The sequence below is a fragment of the Silene latifolia genome, chromosome 3 (assembly GCF_048544455.1).
Source record: "Silene latifolia isolate original U9 population chromosome 3, ASM4854445v1, whole genome shotgun sequence".
Lineage (NCBI taxonomy): Eukaryota > Viridiplantae > Streptophyta > Magnoliopsida > Caryophyllales > Caryophyllaceae > Silene > Silene latifolia.
Window position 1 is genome coordinate 3,395,418 of NC_133528.1, and position 20,999 is coordinate 3,416,416.

Genomic DNA, 20,999 nt, shown 5'->3' on the forward strand with positions numbered 1-20,999 from the left:
ATCCTCCGTCTTAATATTAGATGCGGTTTGTGCTAATTTGTGAGCTGGTTAACTTCATAAGTTATTCTTTATTGCGACTTTAGAGCATGTAGGTAAACATTCTAGGTCAGGTGTGTACTGATATTTTGTTTAGGTATACCTTGATATTTACTGCATGTTAGAAATTGTGTTTTTTTTTTTTTTTTTTTTTTTTTTTTTTCCGATGCCCTCTTCTTGAATTTGAAAATGATAAGAATCTTTTGCTTCGTTAGAGATGCTAAACCAACTTCTATAGTACCCCAAATTTTAAATGGAAGTTTGATTGATGACTAAGTCTGTAGTTTTGGCAAATGGCGAGGTTTGAGTTCTGCTCAGCCTGCTTTTGGAGATTTTAAAACCACAACAATTGAGATACTATTGCTTACTTTGATAACTAGTTCTGTTTTCTGAACCATGGGTTAAATTTGTTGCTTTTTTTAACTAGTTTTTGGTGGTATGTAGGGAGATGATGCTGAGACTTCTTCACTCGGAATTGGTGCTGATGCTGGCGAGGTATTAGCCCCTCTTCTTTTTCTTGCCTTTCTGCATTGCTCGGAAAATCCACACTTTGTACTTCTGTAGTACTCAAAATTTTCATGTTCTTAATAACATAAGTTTTTTTGGGTCGAATGACTAAGCTCTGAAGCAATAAACTTGGTATCATAGTGAGATTGCCTTTCATGTGTAAGAATCACCAAGGATGAATGGATCATACACATGAACTTCTTGCTTTTTCCTACATTGTAATCTTCCTTTAGAAGGTTAATTCAATTGTCTTTCTATTGATGCGTTGTTTTAGACTTTTAGTAAGAAGTTCACCACGAGCCTTTTCTTTTCTGAGGGCATTGTAGAAATAAAACAGTATCAATTCTTCGGATGATTCATGTTAGCCAATCCAAATAATTTTGGGACTATCGTTTCAAGAACGTGTGCATGAGGGGTGGAGGAAAATTATGTGGATAGAGTGATTTTTTGTCACAAAACCTTCAAGTAGCTGTAGGACCTCTTCAGTGCATTGCTTATAGGAATGGCAAGAAACTGAACCCATTCCCTAACCCTTAGTTAGGATGAAAGGATTTAGAGTGAAAGGGAGGGCAGGGAGAGAGTGAGGGAGATGATTTCCCTTATTTAATTTAGCAAATTAGGTTGGAAGGAGATGGCGGATCCATTTTCCCGCCTCCAGCCTAATTAAAATCCTCTCAACATAGGAAATTTTTTGGAAGAAAATGATATTGCTCCTCCCTCCCTCCATCACCCTCCTATTTTTCGCATTTTAACAGACCTTATCTTGAGATGAATACTATTGCCTTAATAGTGGCTCCTGGTTCTAACTAAACGCAACGTCCATTTTCTCCTTCTGTCAATTGATATGAACTCATAAGTGCCTATAGAATATGCAGTTTCCAGTAAAGAATAAGCACATCGATAACCTTGATAAGCTCTGAAAATCTATGTTGCTCGGACTCGGTCACAAGTATCCGACACGGGTACGTGTCCAAGTGTCGGATTCATCTATTTTATTAAAAAAATCATGTTTTTGGTCTAAAGTGAAGTGCCCGGGTGTCCTACCCGTGTCCGAGTGTCCAGTGTTCGACACGGGTACGTGAGGTAATATTGAGGAGTCCGAGCAACATAGCTGAAAATCCACATTGTTGTTCAAAATACTGATGATTTCATCCTTTCTTTCTCGTTCAATCAAATGGAGTGAGATTTTGGCATGTACTCCATACTTTAACTGATTGGCAGATAGTCCCATTTCTTATGGAGTTAAGTCTTGCTATTTTTTCGTTCTGGTTTACGATAAAATAAGGCAAAATCGCTCACTAAACTTGTTGCACTGATTTTTGTCGTTAAGCAGCTGTATATTCGATGCAATTCTCGACACAAAAACAGTCACTTGTTGAATAGGCGCATCGAGTCGTCTGTTTGCGTTCCTGCCAATGACAGGAATCAGATCATTTAAGGGACTTGGTGGAATTTTTTGTTGATAGTTTAAACAGAAGCGTTTTAAGCAAGATGCCATAAATTTGAGCGTCTTTTCGCTCTTTTGATGTATGCTATCTCTTAATGCTATATTTTCTGCACTTTTAGATGGCTCCCAAGCAGAAGATTCGGATAAAGCTGAGGTCCTACTGGGTTCCCTTAATCGAGGACTCTTGCAAACAAATAATGGATGCTGCAAGAACAACCAATGCAAAAACCATGGGACCTGTTCCTTTACCTACGAAGAAGAGAATTTTCTGTGTACTTAAGTCACCTCATGTGCATAAAGATGCCCGTTTCCACTTTGAGATCAGAACTCACCAGCGTCTCATCGATATTCTCTATCCAACTGCCCAGACCATTGACTCTTTGATGCAACTTGATCTTCCTGCTGGAGTTGATGTGGAAGTCAAACTATGAAGCCTTCTGGTAAGCTATTAAGTCCTCTTTCGCCTTCTGGATTTGATAGGACCTATTATTACGCCTGTATCTACAGTTCTTGTTTAAAATAATTGAGTCGAAATGCTGCATAATGATGAGTATAGTTTTGATGCCTTAAATTGGATTATGAGTATATAAGCACTCCTCCCCTATGTTACTCGGGCTCGTTTAGAAGTATCTGACACGGGTGCGTGTCCAAGTGTCGTACTCGGCTATTTTTTTTTTTTGAAAAATATGCACATTTTGGTCTAAAATGAGATGTCCAAGTGTCATACCCATGTCCGAGTGTCGAGTGTCGGACACGGGTACGCGAGAAAATTAGAAGAGTCGGAGTAACACAGCTCCTCCCCCAATATGCATTTCAACAATGATATCAAAATTAGTAAATTGCGACCTAGGCTCGATTATTGCGCCTAATGCTGTCAGTAACGTCTAGAATGCAGTCGCTGTAGCACTGAACCTTTTATCAATGCTCACAAGGTGGTATCACAGACTCGTGTAACACAAAGTTAAACCATTGTTCTCGCTGAGCTCCTGCATATTCGTTGGTGTGATGTGTGAATTGTGATACAGTGTTAATTTTGCAGGACTGTACAAAAATATAAGAAACTGATGACGGTGAATGCAGAACTGAAGCATGTCAGGCAGAGTTTTTGGCGCGTTAGAATGAAAGTGCAGACTCATAGTTTGTTTGTTCATTTGTTTCCGACTTTTGTAAGCTTGTATCATTTGATTCTAGTCTTGTAAGAAGCACACTTCAGAAATGGGATTTTTAGCACTTTAATCCTCATATTTAATCTCATTGCTTTAATGTATCTTAATTACCTTTCTATTTTCGGCAACAGATAAGTCGGAAAAACCACCCAATCACATTATTTACACTTGGGCAGGTAAACAAGGTTTTGCGCCAAATAAATCGTGTAAGCAACGTTCGACTTTTGAGGTATAATACCAAGTAATTCTCTTATCAGACGGTCTCATACCTAAAAAATTAAGACATGCACATATTGTGTGAGACCGCCTTGTTAAATTAAGAAGCCGAGTAAACACCATTAATATCTGGTGAAAGAAGCCTTAATATATAATTAAATAGCAAGTAGCAATATCTCAGATGATACAATTCTGTAAATCGTTTAACATGTTAAAAACTTACAGGATGGAACAAAAGCAAGACCATATCCTGATAAATGGGATTTCTGGTGCCTGAACTCGGATTTTTATCCGGTGGCAATCGTAGGAATAATTTACCCTTCTAGCATGATGAAGAGAATCATCATCACCTCTCTTTCTCTACACAAAAGTTACACTAGTTCTGTACAGTGACAAACTGGTTCCTAAATAGGTGGTCGATCCCGATACTGTCATGAAGCGGGATTTTGAGAAATCTCAATCTCAACTTGTTTGGAAAATGGCAAATTTTCTTCAATTGGTTCTGAAGCTTCTTTATCTTTATCCCCAGAATTTTCCTCTTCAGCCGAAGCAACAATCTTCGTAACTTGAGCATCAAGTTTACCTTCCTTTTCGGTATCATCTTCACTAAGAACTGAACTTTTCATCACTTCAGCACCAAGATTACTGTCATCAGTGTCACTTTTCTCGTTCACATGACCATCACCAAGATCGTCTTTGACCTCATCTCCGTCTACTTCAGTTTTCTCGTTGATAGGACGATCATTATCAAGATCGTCTTTGGCCTCATCTCCACTAACTTCAGTTTTCTCGTTGATATGACAACCATTATCAAGGTCATATTTGACCTCATCTACGTCAACTTCGGTCTTGGGTGCAGAAGTGTCAGCCTTCTCGGCATTCTCAATAGCCGAGTTTGTAGTCAGCTTACTAGTTTGGCCAATCACTGAGAGGATATCGCGGTTCGCCTTAACATCGATCCAATTCCCAACAACCCAATCTCTCGAAATTCTTATATCCTTTCTTGGTATATTTAAGAACAGGTTTTCCCCTGAGACAGGAACGTGTATAGTTTGTCAGAAAACAGAGGTGGTCTCAAACATCGCTTAGATACTAAAATGCGTACTTCATCTATGTTAAGCGGATTAGCGGGGTCTTGGGCTCTGGTACGGGTGTTAGATATGGGTGCATGTCCTAGTGTTGACACGTACTAAAAAGGATTCAATTTTTATGACAGGGGGCTACATCCTGAAAGGAGGAAACGGATACGAGTATATCTTCAAAAAAAATTGTTCATGAATTTGAAATTCTTCAAAGAATTTTATAGTCAATAAGATGGATGTTCAAGAATAAGACTTAAAATCATCAAATATTTGCTTCGTATCCTTCAATATTGGACAAGGATATGATCCCCTTAGTAAGAAATCTTAGTAACATAGCCTGCCCCCATCCTATATATCAGCTGGTCTTGTTTCAGACGGGCCATTTTGGTCTGAAACAATAAGACGGGATTTTGTAACCATTTTACATCTAATGTGACCACTATCGAAAAACAAGTTACCATAAGGTGTAACACTGACTGTATGCCTGTACCATTCTGGTTACATTTAACCATAAAATGATCACATATGCCCGTTTGAAGCTTCAGACGAAAAATGGCCGTTTGAAACAAGAATTTGCACCTATATATATATAGTCCCCATTTGACTTTGGTGTTCACATAATGTATTTGACTAATATTTCGCAATAAACATTACTAACAAATCTTAATAAATGTAGAAAGTAGAAACCAATAGTTAAAGTTCTGTCGGTTGATCACTAAAGTCAGAGGATGATGAGAGGTCACTGGTTCAAGATGGTGGAATGGACTGGAATGAGATAACAGGGAGGAATGGGACCCCATACCAATACAAAGTTGTTTGGTTTAATTGTTTCACACTTTTGTGGGAATAGAGTTAGAAATTTGGGGTGACAGGTACGAGATTCTAACGGGTGGAATGGAATCAATGGATTTAGAATCCATCAAGTATCTAAGCTCCAATCAAAATTAACCCAACCTAACATTCAACCAAACACCCCTAAATTCGGGAAGGAGCCGAGGCAGTGGTTTGTAGGCAATTAAATACCCTTTTAAAAGAAGGGGGAAAAAACATGTACCTGGAGCGTAGATCTGCAGGTTATCATCATCTTCACTATTATTTACCGCAGTAACGACACCTTCCCACCAGCCATCGCTCCACCATGCATCTACTGGATCCCCTATCTCAAATTTAGCATCCAACATATTGGTAACAGGAGAGGAAGGTCTTAACGCAGGTCGTTCAAGGCATCTCATTCCGAGTTTGTCTGGTGCGGCCAACCTAAAAGCCGGAACCCATTCCTGGATTTGTATAACATAAAGGTCATTCACATCAATTAATGAGCATCGCAATGCCAGTAAACTCATTACCTCACTTTAACTTAGTCCAGAGCCAATATCGGGGTTAATGAGCATCTTATAATTCAGCAAGGAGAATGGATCGTACCTTAAGGTTTCCACATCCATCTTGGTCCTCAAGATCACTATATTCAAGTTTTATCTGTTTTCTAGAAATCTCCAAGATAGTACATCTAAACCAGCAGCCTCGGATGCCGCTGTCCTGACACAGCAGCTCTATTTTGTCATGAACCTTGAATAGTTGGGTGTGCCACCTTCCGGAATCCACATTTTTAGAGAACAGCGCTTTTCTATCAGACATACCAGAGTAACCACTTCCAAAAAGTGGTGCACGCATTGTTTTTTTCTGTTGTAGGCCCTTGTCCTCAGAATTCCTTTTTCTCTTAACTCGTTTCCCTGAAAACTCATCTTTCTCAAAAACTTTAATCCCAGAATCTGAGTTAAGAAGGATGTCGGAGTCCAGGCAAGAGATAAGGGGTTGATCGCAATAACCCCTCAATTTGCTTAAATCAAATGGTTTGATTTTGTTGCTTCTAAATTGACGGAAGCAAACATGAACTTTCCCCAGTAACCCGTCAGGAAAACTGCCTATGCACTTCTCAAAATGCTCACGAGTTAACACTATAGCTGGGCCATCGACACACTCAACACTTATCACCTGGGTGTATGGTGTAATATAAACTTCCTTAGGGTGAGAATTCCGCAAACGAACTACACCCTTCACTTCCTGACTGTGATGAAACCATCTTACTTTGACTTTCTTTTGCCCCTTTTTATCTTCATACATATCTTCCAAATAAGCTACATAGCGATTTTCTTCCTTAGCCATCACAAAAACGAAAGAATGAGCCTGAAGAATATCAAAGTTAAACCTGAGCACATGCACAATATAGGCACAACAACATGAACCAAACAGAAAGGTATCGATAATTGGTGAGAGGAAAGTAGTTCTCGTATACTGTAAGTTGAAAAATTAGGTACTCAGACTACTCGGTGCTCACTGCTATTGTAGTGCCATTTCTGCAAAATCCAGGAAAGTGTTTCAGCTGCTTTCCACAGGTCCATGAAGCACCCAACCACACAATATCTGAGTAAGATTGCTTAAAGTTTCTCACACGATGATCCTGATCCAATTCATCGATGCACAAAATTCAATTCAGGATATATGTCGGAAGTTTGAACAAGTTATAATATGTATATGTGCGTAAGTGTGAGAACATACCATTTTATCTGCCACGGAGAAAAGTTGAGCGCTTGATCCAAAAGAGCGCGTTGAAACTCCTGGAGATTCTGTTAAAATTATCAGGGACTTAGAATGTATAACGCATATAATTTTCGTAAGTACGGAGTAATAGTAAACAATGAATAATGGAACAATAGGACACATAACACTCCACATTGATGATAAATATTGTCAGCTACTGTCATCAGTAAAAACAAAGACCGGATGGCACGCTATTGTGAATTTGTATCAAACAGATGGTAGTCCTACAAACCAAACTACGCTCGACATTTTCAACTTTTAATTAACAATAACATAGCAAACACAGCTTCATTTTAGTCAATTTTAAAACAAACCTCCCCGTATCAGTTCCTCTAGACAGCGCGGCATAGACGCTGCTTAATAATATGGCTCTACAGTCTAAACTAAAGATGTGAATGGAAAATCCAAAATCATAACAAGAGATGACAAACTGAAGTTAGAAATTGTAGTCAAGCTTCCTTGATATGTGACATTATGTATTTGTAGAAGTTATAGTCAAGTTTCCCAACGAAGCGTCAAAAAAGTGACATCACGGACTATAAGCATTGTATAAAGATAAAACACAAATGGTACTACTAAAACAAGGGACTAACCTCAACCTAACTACACAAGAAGATGACATGTAACATCAAGATAAAGAACATCTAGACGGCTACACTGACCCCTTTGACAGTATCTATGTCAAAATAATCTGCAAAGACAAAAGAATCCTATGAGTACGTTCTATGTTGACGACATACGCATATGGTATCTACCAGTCGTTTTTACTTTATCTTTTGGTACATAATTTTACTCATAGAGCAGAAATAATATTTCCACAAATACATTGCCAGACTAACGAGAGACCGTAAGCACTTAACTAAAGCTCCAAACATTAAGAGGTGAACCCACAAATAATCTTTAGTCTTGTAAGCACTTTCCAAGTTGTATACAATGCTTTCAGTTTCACATTCACTTATCTAGAGCACACCAATTACATACACAAACCCATACCATCATAGTATAACAACAACAATATCAGAGCCTTAATCCCAAAATGATTTGGGGTCAGTTGACATGAATCATCCTTTAGAACAGTCCATGGGTGAACACCATCAAGTAATTTTTTTTTTATTTTTTTTTTTAGTATAACACCACAATAAAATTGCAGGCAAGAGGGGCAGATGTAAGACATATTACCCTTGTCTTAGTTACACACAGAGGCAGTTTCCAGATGACCCAAAATGAAAACTACGACGACAATACTGTCTACTTATAGTGAACCATTTAGCATTATCCCATCACAATCGAAAACCAAACAATAAGGAGTCATTGACATCCGATTCTTCAGCAATAAGAACAAACAGATCAAATTCATAATAACAAGACAATAACATTCATGGATCACCTGTTTGCTGCTGCTTAGACAGCATAGAAGTAAGCCAATCAACCACCTCCCTTCTCGATCTCCATTTAAACCCGGCTTGTATAGTATTATCAGTACAAGAGTGACTCAAAAACTCGTCAGCAACAACATACACCATATGCCTAAGACTCCTCTCAGTGCCCACCACAGCAAGGACTGAATTCCCCTCAGAATCCTTAAGTAAATAATGAACTACACGGCTACCCCGTTCCTGAGACACAAATTCCTCCATCCATTCCACAAAAAACACCTCATTTTCCGCCATTACGACGAAATCACAACGTGGGCAACTCCCTACAGATCAAAGTCCACCAACTAACCCTAACTACAACAGTCAGCACTAAAGATCCTAACAAATTGCACCAACCCAAATATATTAATTTTCATCTAATGAGCTCAAATAACACATCAAATTACCCAAATCACCGATAAATTTCCGGGTTTCGGTATCGTAGCAGAAACCCTAGCTGGTTACAGTTAAACCCCTTAAAAGTCAAAACAATATTCAGTACTTAAATCAGCAAAAAGTGGAAAATATGCATAAAAATTCTACAGAAATAGAAAGATCAGAGCTATAGACCCTAGATCAGAGTAATAGGAAAAGGGTTCAAACTGAGAAACACAGTGATCATAGTTCATGTCAAAAGATTTGATTTTTACAACAATTTCTGCTATATTCATGAAATAAATGAAATGGGCAGGTGTAATTAGTCTCAAAAATCAATCTTTTAGTCTAATCAAACAGAATTAACAACAGATTAATGGGGAAAAAAACCCAGAAAACTATGAAACTAGCTGAAAAATTGGGGATTTGGGTGGTATAATTAAGTGAAGAAAGGGTGTGTGAAGGAGACAAAGAGGGGAAAATATCAAATTAGGGTTAGAAGAGAGATGAAGAAAGGGGGAAGAACATGAAGATTGGTGTTATAAATGAGTGATGGATTGAGAGTTCAATAGATTGAATGAAGACTTTGAAACCTTGACATGTCATGTATGGGTGTGAAATTGTGAATGGGAATAGTGTGAAAAGGGTATTTTTGTCTTTTTACTTGTTTATAAATCCATGATTTTAGGAATCCATCTTGTAATTAGGTTAGGTAATTAGGTTTGGTAGGTTTCTTGTTTTTGAGTGATTTAGGGATTAATTGTTGTTATTATATGGTATGATTACTAAGTTAATATTGAAAAGGTGAATATATATTTGTGTCCGATTTGCATGTAAGGTCGTCTAATGCAAAATTTATGATTAGGTTTTTTTTTTTTTGGTACATAAGAGGGGCAAAGGTCCGAAGATTAGTTAATGACTAAACAAGAAAAAGAAACTCCTAAAATATCGTCGCAAAGTATAAACCGTAGGTCCATCGGAGGAGCGTCTAAAATAGTTATGGTATTGTAGCAGAAACCCTAGCTGGTCCTATGCAAAATTGTGTAACACAATAATGAAAAGGTGACTATATATTTGTGTTCGATTTGCATGTAAGGTTGTTTAATGCAAAATTTATGATTCAGTTAGGATTGTTATTGTGAATGGTTATTAGAAGTAGGTATTCACACAGCACCTCTCGCGTTAGTCGAGTCTTTCATTTGTCTACTTTCTTTTTTCTATGGCAAATGTTCAGAACTTCATCTGGGTTTTTGTACGTGATGGTCTGATGGATGGATAGTGAATGAAACTTTGTTTATGGACTAGAATGACAATGATTCCTTAAATCAACTATCGACTTATCGAGAATAACGGTTTTGAATTAGACATGTCATTGTGAGTGACGTTGAAGATATGTTACTCCAAGTAGCGGTTTAGGTCAGTAACTCAGTAAGGAATAATGTGTAAAACTTGAAAACTTTGACATATCATGTAGGGGTGGGAATGTTGGGTGAATAGGATTAGTGTGAAAAGGGTATTTATGTGTGTTTACTTGTTTATACATTTATGAATCTATGATTTTAGGTATCCATTAGGTTAGGTAGGTTTCTTATTTTGGAGTAATTTTAATTGTTTCATACTATATGATTTATAGGTTAATGTAACATAACATTGTATCTGAGTTTGATCTACGTGTGAGATTGTCCTCTGCAAAATTTATGAATGAACGGGCTGAAATTATCCTTGTTAATGTAATTAAAGGAAGGTAGGTATACATGTAAATATATACAAAATCTCATTGAAGACGACACGTATCCGTTACTTTGGAGTGATGGATACCATTTCCTCTCATAAATGACCCAAATAGAGGAGAGAGGGAAGCACATGGGAGTGTCCCCACCTTGTCCCCCTATCCGTTTTGTAAGTGGCATTACCCGTCACTTGCTCTGATCCGTCTTCAGCAAGACTAATTGATAAATATGTAATCATGTCAAGTGGGGTTACAATAATGGTGTTCACCCGTTGCTCGAAGTTTTAGAAATCACAAATTCTTATTATAGACGGACACTATCCGTCTATACGTATAGACGGATACCATTTTCCCTCACAAAATACCCATTTGCCATAAAGTGGGAAGCACATGGGGGATGCCCCACCTTGTCCCCCCTACCCATTTTATTAGAGGTCTTTACCCATCTGTTCGCCCCACCCGTCTATACCAAGACCTATTGTTTAGAAATACAGGGATGAGGTTTTTTGTATTTCTGATTTCCCGCAAACCATTTTGGATTTAGCTGCAATTTATATGAAGGGTATGTTTGGCCTCGCTTTAGGAAAACTGTTTTTGCTTTTAGAAATAAGTTTTTTATAAGCTACTTCTTGATAAAACTGTTGGCGTTTGGACTAACATTTTACAAAAAAACGAAACTTCTCAAAAAGACTTTTTACAAAGCGGATGAAAAATGAATTTTTTTGTTGAAAAGTATATCAAGATGGGTCTCTTTTTGTAGAAAATGAAAAAAATATAAATTAACAAGTATTAATTTTATTTTATTTTGACATGTTTACAACATACAATTTGTCTTTTATGCATTAAAAATCTTTAAAATAAAAGTAAAAGTTAGAAGTACCAAATTGGTGCTTCTACTTGTGCTCTCAAAATTAACTTTTGGGATTAAAAGAAGTTGTTTTAACTTCTTCAAAATTGATTGTTTGGCTTAGTTTGTGAGTGGAAAAACATTTCTAAAAGTCGGGCCAAACAGCACCGAAATAAAAATCTTCGCACTCTGCTTTAAACTAAAAAAAGTAGTGGTATATGGAGTAGTAATAAATGAATAATGTCCTAAACATTTTTTTAATTTTAAGAAAAATAGTTACATGCATGACACTATTTTTTTTAAGACAGGTATCAACTTATCAGAAGTAACAGTTACCACTAAGAGTGACATTTCGTATCTCACAAGTCACAACCTCTCAAATCTAAATCTTACTACACGCGTCCTATTTTCTTAAATTTTAAATTTCCGACTCATTACACTAATTTCCTTACAAGCACCGTAATAATTAATCCAACTTTATCTAACACTCGAATTGAAAATTTTCCAAATCAAAACTCCACTATAAATGACAGACAATGTTTCTTTAAGACAGTTATCAACTTATCAGAAGTGACGATTACCACTAGGAGTGACATTTCGTGTCTTACAAGTCACAACCTCCTAAATCTTAATCATACTATGTACATCCTATTTTCTTAAATTTTAAATTCCGACTCACCACACTATTTTCCTTACAAAAACTGTAATAATTAATCCAACTTTTCCAAATCTAACACTCGAATTGAAAACTTTATAAATTAAAATTAAAATTAAAATTCCATTTTAAATGACAGTGTTTCTTTAAGTCCGTTATCAACTTATCGATCAAAAGTGACGGTTACCACTAGCAGTGACATTTCGTATCTCGCAAGTCACAACCTGTCAAATCTATATCTTACTACACACATCCCATTTTCTTAGATTTTAAATTCCGACTCACTACACTACTTTCTTTTCAAGCACTGAAATCTAACACCAAAATTGAAAACTTTCCAAATTAATAATCCACTATAATTTTTATTTCCATACTCTTTAAAAAACCCAAAGATGACTTACTGTAGCTGTAACAGTACCCCAATGCTATTCTACCCATACTGCCCCTGCCTTTCATTCTTATTACTTCCGTGCCACTATTTATTTAATTAATTCAGCTCATCCCCCTCTTTCCCCTCCCAGACTCATATCCCTGGATCATTTGGTATCTTCTTTTGCTAATTTCTTCTTCATCAGATCGACAACAATGACCGTCACGAATTTAGTTCGGTTGATGCAAACACGTAGCAGGTAAGTTGCCCTGTTCATCAGAGTGATTGCATGTAATTTCTGGGTTATTTGCGTGCTTTGATCCCTCTATTACTGTGATTTTCTTCTTGAATGTAACCTATTGAGCTTTATACTTGAGATTGAGTTAATTTAAATAAATTAGGTTTAGTTTTTGGGTTCTAACATTTATTGCATGCAAGGATCTGGCCATTTTTAAGGGTTTAAATTGATTGCATGGAATAAATTGGGTAGATTTTAATATGGGTCTGAGTTAATATAAATAACTTGGGTTTAGTTTCTGGGTTAAAATTGACGATGTTGTTGGTGCCTTGAGCGATATAACGTGAAATTCTCGTGAGGTTTGCTGACAATACAATGAAATTTAACAGGCCGTTACCGACCATGGTCCATAGTAAAGAGGGATGAATAGTTTAGGAAGCTTAAATAGTGGTTTAGTATAGAATATGCTTGCTTCTGCCTCCTGTATTCTAGCAAAACATAGGCAACTCCTTTTCACCAGGTGCATAGACTAACAAGTGTGCCTTGGCATGATAACATTGTCCCATATGATCTTTGTCCAAGTAAAAGCAGTAGTAGTTCCTCTACACATATCATACACAGGTTGTAAATTTGTAATTTGTAGCATACCTCTATCTACCGAATTTAATGGTAATACTTATGCAGACTTGTGTTGGCTGTGTGTGCTTATCTTGAACAGTGAGGATACATCTCCAAATTTAAGATGTAGAGACATGAGTGGTAGCTAACTGCTGTCATGACTGTTATATATATATATATGTATTATTCGGTTCATCTTGACCGTACTTATTCACGTACACAACTTTCGTGTACTCTTAGCAGCTCTCAAAGAGAGTTGGGGAGTAATAGTCAGTCATACACACCAGGAAGTTTCCCAAATTTCAGTATTGAATTGGGATTTGTTACTTTGTTAGTGGAATTTCCATGTCTTGTTTGAGACCACTTGTGTACAACCAAGTTATTAACTCAATTATAAATAGGATATATAACATGAAAAGAGTCTGTTGTGTGTAGTCTGTGTACAACTGTTGCATTTGAGTCTGTCCTTTCAATTTGCTTTGAGTGTAGGGTTTTGTGATAGATATACTCTTTACTATTTCCTATTGTTTTCTATATATTTTGCAGGTTAACTTGTAGTTTTTGTGCTATTGTGGAAATTGAAGGACATTTTCGAAGTGAATTTAAAAGAGCGGCGTCTCAGACAGCAAGGTAGCTTTACTTTTTTCGTAATTTTTACTGGTTTTGTCAACTGCTGTTTAAGTTATCTTCCGTCATTCGGACCCATTCGAGAGTGGGGGAGAGGGAGGGAAATAAGGAGAGGCAGAGGCAGAGTGAAGGGGAGGGGGAGGGAGAAAGACAGGGAAGGGAGGGAGAGGGAGGAAGGAGGAAAGGAGTGTTGGAATGGGGCGGAAAAGAGAGTCTATACTTGTTTTGGTTCAGATTTTTTTTCCTGCAGGACCGTAGAGTTCGAATTCAGGTTATCCAAGGAGTCAAAAACTCACTATTATTCGGCTTTGAAATAGTGAAATAAAGTAATTTGAAAAATATCATAGCTGAAGTCTTTCTATTATCCTTTACTTGGTATCGTTTGGTTGTCACTATAAAGGTTGGTGAAAGTTCACATGAATTGGAAAAATGGATTTTTTGGTTGCCCAAATCACAAGATTCACTTTTTCTTATGCATTGTCAGTTCCTCCTAGGTAATTGAAAACTCCTAGCTCAAATTTTGGATGCCAGTCAAATAGTATTGTCCGATTACCTCTTGCAAATCATATAAATTGAGAAATCTAATGAATTACAAAAAGTGGAGTTGTGAACTATGAGAAATTGAGAACCTATGTTTGAAAGGATTACGGGGCAATTAATTATGCGTTTTAGGTCACCAATTAACCCAAAAATCTGTATTGATTGGGAAAGACTTGGGGTCAGCTAATTCTTGGCAGATTATGAGTATGTTGTACTTTTCTACGGTCCAATTAATCGGTTTGCTTGGTTATTTGTAGTTTTCTACGTATTAACTGCCACCAGATGGGCAGGTCACTAAATTTGCAAATCTATTTTTCCCTGATTATATCTTATTACATTTCAGGCTGTTATGTCTCTTAATCATTAACTGTTCAATATTCTATTTTCATTTTCAATGACACCAGGGACTCCGTATTATTCGGCTTGGGAATATTGTGGAATCAGGCTTAGTATATTTGACCCATTGGCCATTGAAACATTGTGTATTGTTGTTTTTGTCCGTGCAAGATTTTTCATTTTTCGATTTTTATGAGAAACTTATAGTCTTCTCTTTCCTTATGTAGCCGGGAAATCTTTTGAAAAGCCACGACCTTCATTATGTAACTTCTTCAACCGAAAAGAGGGAGCAACCGGCTGAGGCAGAAAAGGAAGAACAGTTAGCCAACGCTAAATCCGGAAATCAGGAGGGTTCACTAATGGAAACAAAAGCAAAAGGTGATGATCAAAGTAGTAATGTGAGAACATCAACTGCGTATCAGATCGCTGCCAATGCTGCTTCTTATTTGCATACTCGAACCGAAGCCATTCTTCCTTCTAAGTCCTCAAATGACAAAGTGGATCAAAGTGTAAAAAATTGCAGTATTAATTCTGAGATGGCTTCGCTGATGGCTACCACTGATTCGACGACGACTGTGGTTGCTGCAAAAGAGGATGTGAAGCAGGCCGTTGTTGATGATCTGAGCTCAATTAGCTCATCACCTTGCGAGTGGTTTGTTTGTGATATGAGAAGAGTGCAACTAGATTGTTCGTCATTGAGGTAGCCTTAATCATGTTTGTTTCATTAGTTAGGATATTTGTTTCCTCGGTGTATTAAAGTACTTTAACTAATTATCCATCTAATAGCTATTGTAAATTCTTTCATGTATAGGGATCTGAAATGTTGGCGTCTTGGCAGGCTAACCTACTCTTTGAGCCAACACAGTTTGAGGTAATGCTATATTTATACTCTATTCCTAGAAAGATTTTTTTTTTCCTTGCTTTGTCCCAAACGTATCAGTCCAATTGTTGAGGTACAGCCTTAGAGGTCCATTAGATTTTATTTTATTAAAAATCGCATTCAGTTATATCATGATGTTATCAGAGTTAATATTCTTTTCACTGGTCAGAATTTCTTTCCTAATAATTTACTTTGAGTCTTTTGACACTTTTGCTGTCAGTTATCGTTAATTCCAAATTCAAAGATTTTGGAGCACCTGTTGGAGTCCTTTCTACATGTGTCAACCTGGATACGGGAAACAGGTCTGCACACACTTAGTTGGCGAGTTCTTTCTTTTAAATTTGGATTTGGGAGTCTTGAGTCTTGACTGATAAGATAATCAATATTCAGCAGTTTTTTTTTACTGCTCCCCTTCTCTTGGCTTATCTATCATGTTCACAGGGTTTGTCCCTATCGTCAATTGGTGAGTACAATAAATCAGAGGACTCACATATGAACGCTATTCACCTTGCCTGTGATTTTCTCGAGGCATGGATTCATCTAACCTAGGTAGAGTGTATTAATGATTCATTTGTGTTCTTATCACTAAATGTAGTTAATGTATGTTGACGTTTCCATATATGAGTAACTTTTATTTAGGCCTTGATTCAATTCCGGTACATGATTTAGTCTTGCGTCTATATTCATTTCAGAATGTTTCATATCTCTATTAAGTAATACTACTACTTTGGGTATTAAGTTTGGTAGTGTCATATCTCTATTCAGTAATAATACTACTACTTTAGGCATGACATCTCATATACGTGTGATTATCCACACATGAATCAAAGGATGTAATAATTTGATAAATTAGGGATTGTGATATGGAGAGGACCGTGGGAGTAGTCGTTATTCGGCTAGGTGATTAAATTTAATTAGGCCGGTGGCATTTACTTATGCAAGCTCTCGTAAAAGTTAGATTGTGGATATATGTTCTTAATCGAATATATCTGAAGTCATTGCAATCAGATCTGTAGTTACTCCTGACTCACCAAAAGTTGGTTGTCTACTACTTATGTTGATTAATTTCTCGACAGGCTGAGGACTTTGAGATGAGAAAGTGATTGAAGCTTGTTCATTAGCGACGACTTCTTTTTATGCCATGGTATAGTTCGTCAATTTCGTAACTATGTAATATTATTCAGTGTTGATATCATATGATGGTCTTGATTTAATACTTTAATCCTTTCTTGTTTGTTATCGTATATTTAGTTTAGTTCTGACTTACACTATTCCCTTTTTGCTCCATAACTAATGTATTAGTATGATTCTAAATGTCATATACATGGAGTTTCGAAAAACACAACATGAACAACAATACATTATTATTGCTATAGAGAATTTTTAGAAAAACAATAGAGGTTTCATTGACCAGATTGTCATTCATTTATTTTCTACTTGATCAAGCAAAGAGGCAAGCCTCGGAGCAAAAAACGGTACCACCATTGCCAGCCTTTTTTATCACACACCTGCTTTTCTAGCGTTTCTGGAAATTTAAGTGTAGTTTAATAACCCCAAGTCGTTTACCCCTTGTATTTTACTTACATTCAATTGTGTTCATTTGGTATTGAGTTGATTATGAAGGCAACTCCTATTATTTATTATAGTGTTTTTCAAAATTTTATATTATCCGGCTTTGAAATAGTGAAATAAAGTTCATTGGTTCATTATTGTGTAGCTTCAGACATAGCAAAATTTTAAATGTCTGCCCAGTGATCATAATTATGCTATGTACCGGATAATAGGTTCATTGTTCTGTAGATCTCAACCATATATGATATATGAGACTGATTATGCTCAGGTAGGCAGTCGAATTTGCTCAAATAGCGTGGAATCTGTCGGTTTCTAAATCAGAGGCACATAGTTTTTTCCCAACTCAATGTCGTCTCGTTCCAAGACCGGACTAGGAGCTCCCAAATATATGTTGTCGTTGATTTCTGCAGTTTCAAACATCATGTGGTTTTTTAGGTACCTCTTAAGTTGGCCTTGCCTTACGCCAGTTTACTGTTGATTAATTTACTGTTAGTTTGTAAGTTCAGTGTGACCCATTAGTGAGCCATTTTCATAATCCAAATCAAAAGATAGTGAGTTTTTAACTAAATTAGGAATGGAAACTATAAATATGTAGTGATGGAATCAGAATAATAATCGTTTCCATTATATTCTTCGATTTGCATAATATAGAGAATGAACATTCAACAGGCAGACATGGAATCAACACTTCCAATGGAATGACAAGCGGAGATTATGCAGACTTCCATACAACAATTTTCGTCTGTAAAGATGGGTGACAACATCGACAACGACTGAGAAGTTATCGATGTCGAGCATGAATATAGTTAAATCAATGTTGAAGTCAGTCAAATTTCAAGTATGCTGTTAAAACCTGATGCCGAGGAAACTGATGAATATGTGAGTAATGAAATGGAAGAAGAAAACTTCTATGAGCAGATACTGCCTCCTATAAAAGAAAACTCAATAGAACAACCTTTTTCTGAAGAAAGTCATGAGGTTGGAGATATTATTGCGCAACTGAAACCTGAAGATGACACTTCAATGAAAACAACAAAAAAAATTCAGGAGCAGAATAACAGCAGACGAAGAGGGTAAGTCACCACAAACCTTAAGTTATGAGAAAAAGTTGGACAATGAGGGTGTGTCACTCGAAGATGCTGAACAAATTTCTGACGAGATATCAGAGAGCAGAAACGGAAGTCGCGCAGATGAAGAAGCTGAGCCTACCGTTGAACCCCAGCAATCCTACCAAGAAATATTGGAGCCAAGTCAAATTATATGTGAAGAGCCGAAGAGGTAAGAGGAAACTGAAATTTCATTTTTAGTAGTTGCAAATTTGCATCTTGGTTCATAAAATGCTTTTGGAAACAATATTGGTCTTTCAAAGGCAAATGACTCAAATAGGACGCTGATAACTCTAATGAAACAGAAGTCACGACGTGTACAAAAGAGATGTTGGTTGATAGCAGTTCAACTATTGAAGAGTGAAGAGACCCAAGGGGTAGCGGAGCTCGGAAAGCAACATCATTCAGGTGACATCAAAATTTCATAACTGGATCAATAAAATTTACAGGCCTGGTAATTGTTCAAGTCTTAATTCTTAGCCTTGTTAGTAAAATTTGTTGTTCTAAGATCAAAATTGCAGACAAAAGTCTAGAATGGAGTTTGACTTGATTAGGTTTTAGTACGGTATACAATTCATGGTTTCTTAACAATAGCATGATTGCAATTATAGAATTAAATGTTGTTTACATTATTCAAATTGAGTATCTTTATTATAATGAAGAAACAGGGATTGAGTTCAACTAATACGATGCATGCATATTGGAAATTTTTGCTCATTTAAGTGCCATGTACAAATTTCTACTAACTGTGAGCTATGGTCAAGCTAATCTAAGCACGATTAGTTAAGATAAAGTACATTTACATACACAATTATATGGGGATTGCGATTTGTCATGAGGAAATATTTGAGTATACATCCATGAAAATCTACCGACTGTTGTTCACTAATTATTTTGCATTAGACATCTATAGCTACATTATATGACCAGCAACATCTTTACCATACATGTATACTAAAACAATGATTACAAACCTAGGTATACAGGGTCACATTCAACTCAACTGTGAAGTTTCTAACGGAACTGGCAAACTACCAATAACAGCCTTTGCAGAGAAGATCTTTCGCATGTTGGCACCAGATAGGATGAAACATTCCGTAAGTCTTTCTAATTTACTTACAATCTTTCCAAGAAAAAAGGAAGAAACAATAGAATAGACAAATGTCATTTACATTCTAAATAAAGAGATCAGAAAACATATTCCAGATATGTTCCTTGCTAAATAACGCATATCAAATGTACAAGAAGACGTAGCGACATTTGAGACGGTGAAAAATCTACTCCAGACATCGCCTAATTCAATTGAGGTTGGCCCAAACAAAACACTCTCAATGAATAATGTGCTCCAATGTGTTCTAAACAAAGTTGTTGTTGTGCCTGACGAACCACGGAAATCAACAACTGAAGAAACAATATCGCAGGTGATTGAAAATGCAAGCATTGAATCTATTGTTGCACCAACAACTGAGCAACAGATAGTGCCATCCACAACAGTTGCAGCACCTAACAACAATGATGCTACAAAAACCATAAACGAACAGCTAAGTGCTGCTGAACAAAAACAAGACCCTATACAAAATACAGCACATGTTCTTGGGCAAACAAATGCCTGAGCCAGTACACATGTATCACCTTGGGTGTCAAAGCTGATCTTTGTTAAGATAGAAGGTGCAAAATCAACTACTGCAAAGCAGAATCAATGGCATCAAAACAAACGCTTCAGTTTCAGTGACCGTAGGTCCGTAGTATCTGTATAAGGTCGCCTTTTTTTTAGAAATTGACGCTTCCTTTTGCACGATAATAGCTCTTTGTAATATAAGAGTTTTGTACTGTTCAAAAGCATTGCACGTTTGCTTTTGATCAACACTTCCTCTTGCACAATGAAAACAATGGCCCTATGTAATACTTCTGTTTTATCCAATGTTCTCTACAATATGCACTTATAACTTTACACAACCTATGCCTTGTAAATCTGTCCCGCTGCTATTTTTCAAGGCTAAACCATGTACGATTTCACCAATTTGGGGCACCGCGCCCGGTAGGGCGCGGTGCAACAACTAGTTTGTACAAAAAAATTCACTACAAATGACAATGTTTCTTAAGACAGCTATCAACTGATCAAAAGTGACGGTTACCACTAACAGTGACATTTCGTGTCTCACAAGTCACAAACCAGTAAACCACAACCTCCCAAATCTAAATTATAATATATGCATCCTACTTTCTTAAATTTTAAATTCAAAATAATTACACTATTTTCCTTACAAGCACCATAATAATTAATCCAACTTTTCCAAATTCAACACTCAAATTGAAAATTTTTCAAATTAAAAATTCACTACAATTTTTATTTTTCTACAAAAAAAATCACTATAATTGACAGTGTTTCTTTAAGACAAATTATCAACTGATCAAAAGTGAAGTGACGGTTACCACTAACATTGACATTTCGTGTCCAGTAAGTGGATTATACATCTGATGTAGTACATCAGATGTTATAGTTTTTTAGAATTAAAATAAAGTTTTTGGGTTTTAATCTAAAATTTTTGAGTTTTATTATAAAGTTTTTGAGTTTATTTACTTAAATTTTAATTTCAAATAATTACATTATAACTCAAAAAAATTACATATAAGCTCAA

General features: G+C 36.5%; 3 protein-coding genes across 20 annotated transcripts; 2 read left to right on the forward strand and 1 right to left on the reverse strand.

Annotated features, from left to right (window-relative positions):
• Positions 1-486: 486 nt before the first annotated feature.
• On the forward strand, positions 487-3,257 carry LOC141646786 (small ribosomal subunit protein uS10c; the record flags this gene model as incomplete). Of its 2 annotated transcripts, none has more annotated exon segments than XM_074454738.1 (3): positions 487-531; positions 2,110-2,430; positions 3,016-3,257. In XM_074454738.1, coding segments are annotated over 2 exon segments (357 nt in total), but the record flags the coding sequence as incomplete, so codon positions are not given.
• A 231-nt stretch (positions 3,258-3,488) lies between these two features.
• LOC141646785 (uncharacterized) lies at positions 3,489-9,461 on the reverse strand. Of its 2 annotated transcripts, none has more exons than XM_074454735.1 (6): positions 8,440-9,461; positions 7,011-7,078; positions 6,790-6,912; positions 5,877-6,638; positions 5,509-5,731; positions 3,489-4,402 (listed from the first exon to the last, which is right to left on the reverse strand). In XM_074454735.1, the coding sequence occupies exons 1-6, from the start codon at positions 8,720-8,722 to the stop codon at positions 3,804-3,806; spliced, it is 2,058 nt and encodes a 685-aa protein (XP_074310836.1). In that variant the 5' UTR covers positions 8,723-9,461; the 3' UTR covers positions 3,489-3,803. The 2 variants fall into 2 exon arrangements, with proteins under 2 accessions (XP_074310836.1, XP_074310837.1); XM_074454736.1 differs by lacking the exon at positions 8,440-9,461 and adding an exon at positions 7,646-7,743.
• Positions 9,462-12,425: 2,964 nt separating this feature from the next.
• Positions 12,426-20,314, forward strand: LOC141646782 (phospholipase A1 PLIP2, chloroplastic-like). Of its 16 annotated transcripts, none has more exons than XR_012545606.1 (11): positions 12,426-12,702; positions 13,846-13,929; positions 15,030-15,502; positions 15,614-15,673; positions 16,124-16,231; positions 16,759-16,826; positions 17,523-17,689; positions 17,924-18,532; positions 18,666-18,768; positions 19,339-19,457; positions 19,567-20,314. XR_012545606.1 is itself a non-coding variant. In XM_074454731.1 (5 exons), the coding sequence occupies exons 3-5, from the start codon at positions 15,162-15,164 to the stop codon at positions 15,910-15,912; spliced, it is 411 nt and encodes a 136-aa protein (XP_074310832.1). In that variant the 5' UTR covers positions 12,428-12,702; positions 13,846-13,929; positions 15,030-15,161; the 3' UTR covers positions 15,913-16,116. The 16 variants fall into 16 exon arrangements, 1 of the variants encoding a protein (XP_074310832.1); XR_012545607.1 differs by having other exon boundaries at positions 17,527-17,689; XR_012545611.1 differs by lacking the exon at positions 17,523-17,689 and having other exon boundaries at positions 17,924-18,327; positions 18,421-18,532.
• The last annotated feature ends 685 nt before the right edge of the window (positions 20,315-20,999 follow it).

Coding starts and splice junctions, on each gene's coding strand:
- LOC141646785 (XM_074454735.1), bottom strand. CDS start 8,722: ATGGCGGAAAATGAGGTGTTTTTTGTGGAATGGATGGAGGAATTTGTG. Junction 7,079..8,439: donor GTCTAAGCAGCAGCAAACAG/GTGATCCATGAA, acceptor TAATTTTAACAG/AATCTCCAGGAGTTTCAACG. Junction 4,403..5,508: donor CCTGCAGATCTACGCTCCAG/GTACATGTTTTT, acceptor TTCCTGTCTCAG/GGGAAAACCTGTTCTTAAAT.
- LOC141646782 (XM_074454731.1), top strand. CDS start 15,162: ATGGAAACAAAAGCAAAAGGTGATGATCAAAGTAGTAATGTGAGAACA. Junction 15,503..15,613: donor CTAGATTGTTCGTCATTGAG/GTAGCCTTAATC, acceptor TTTCATGTATAG/GGATCTGAAATGTTGGCGTC.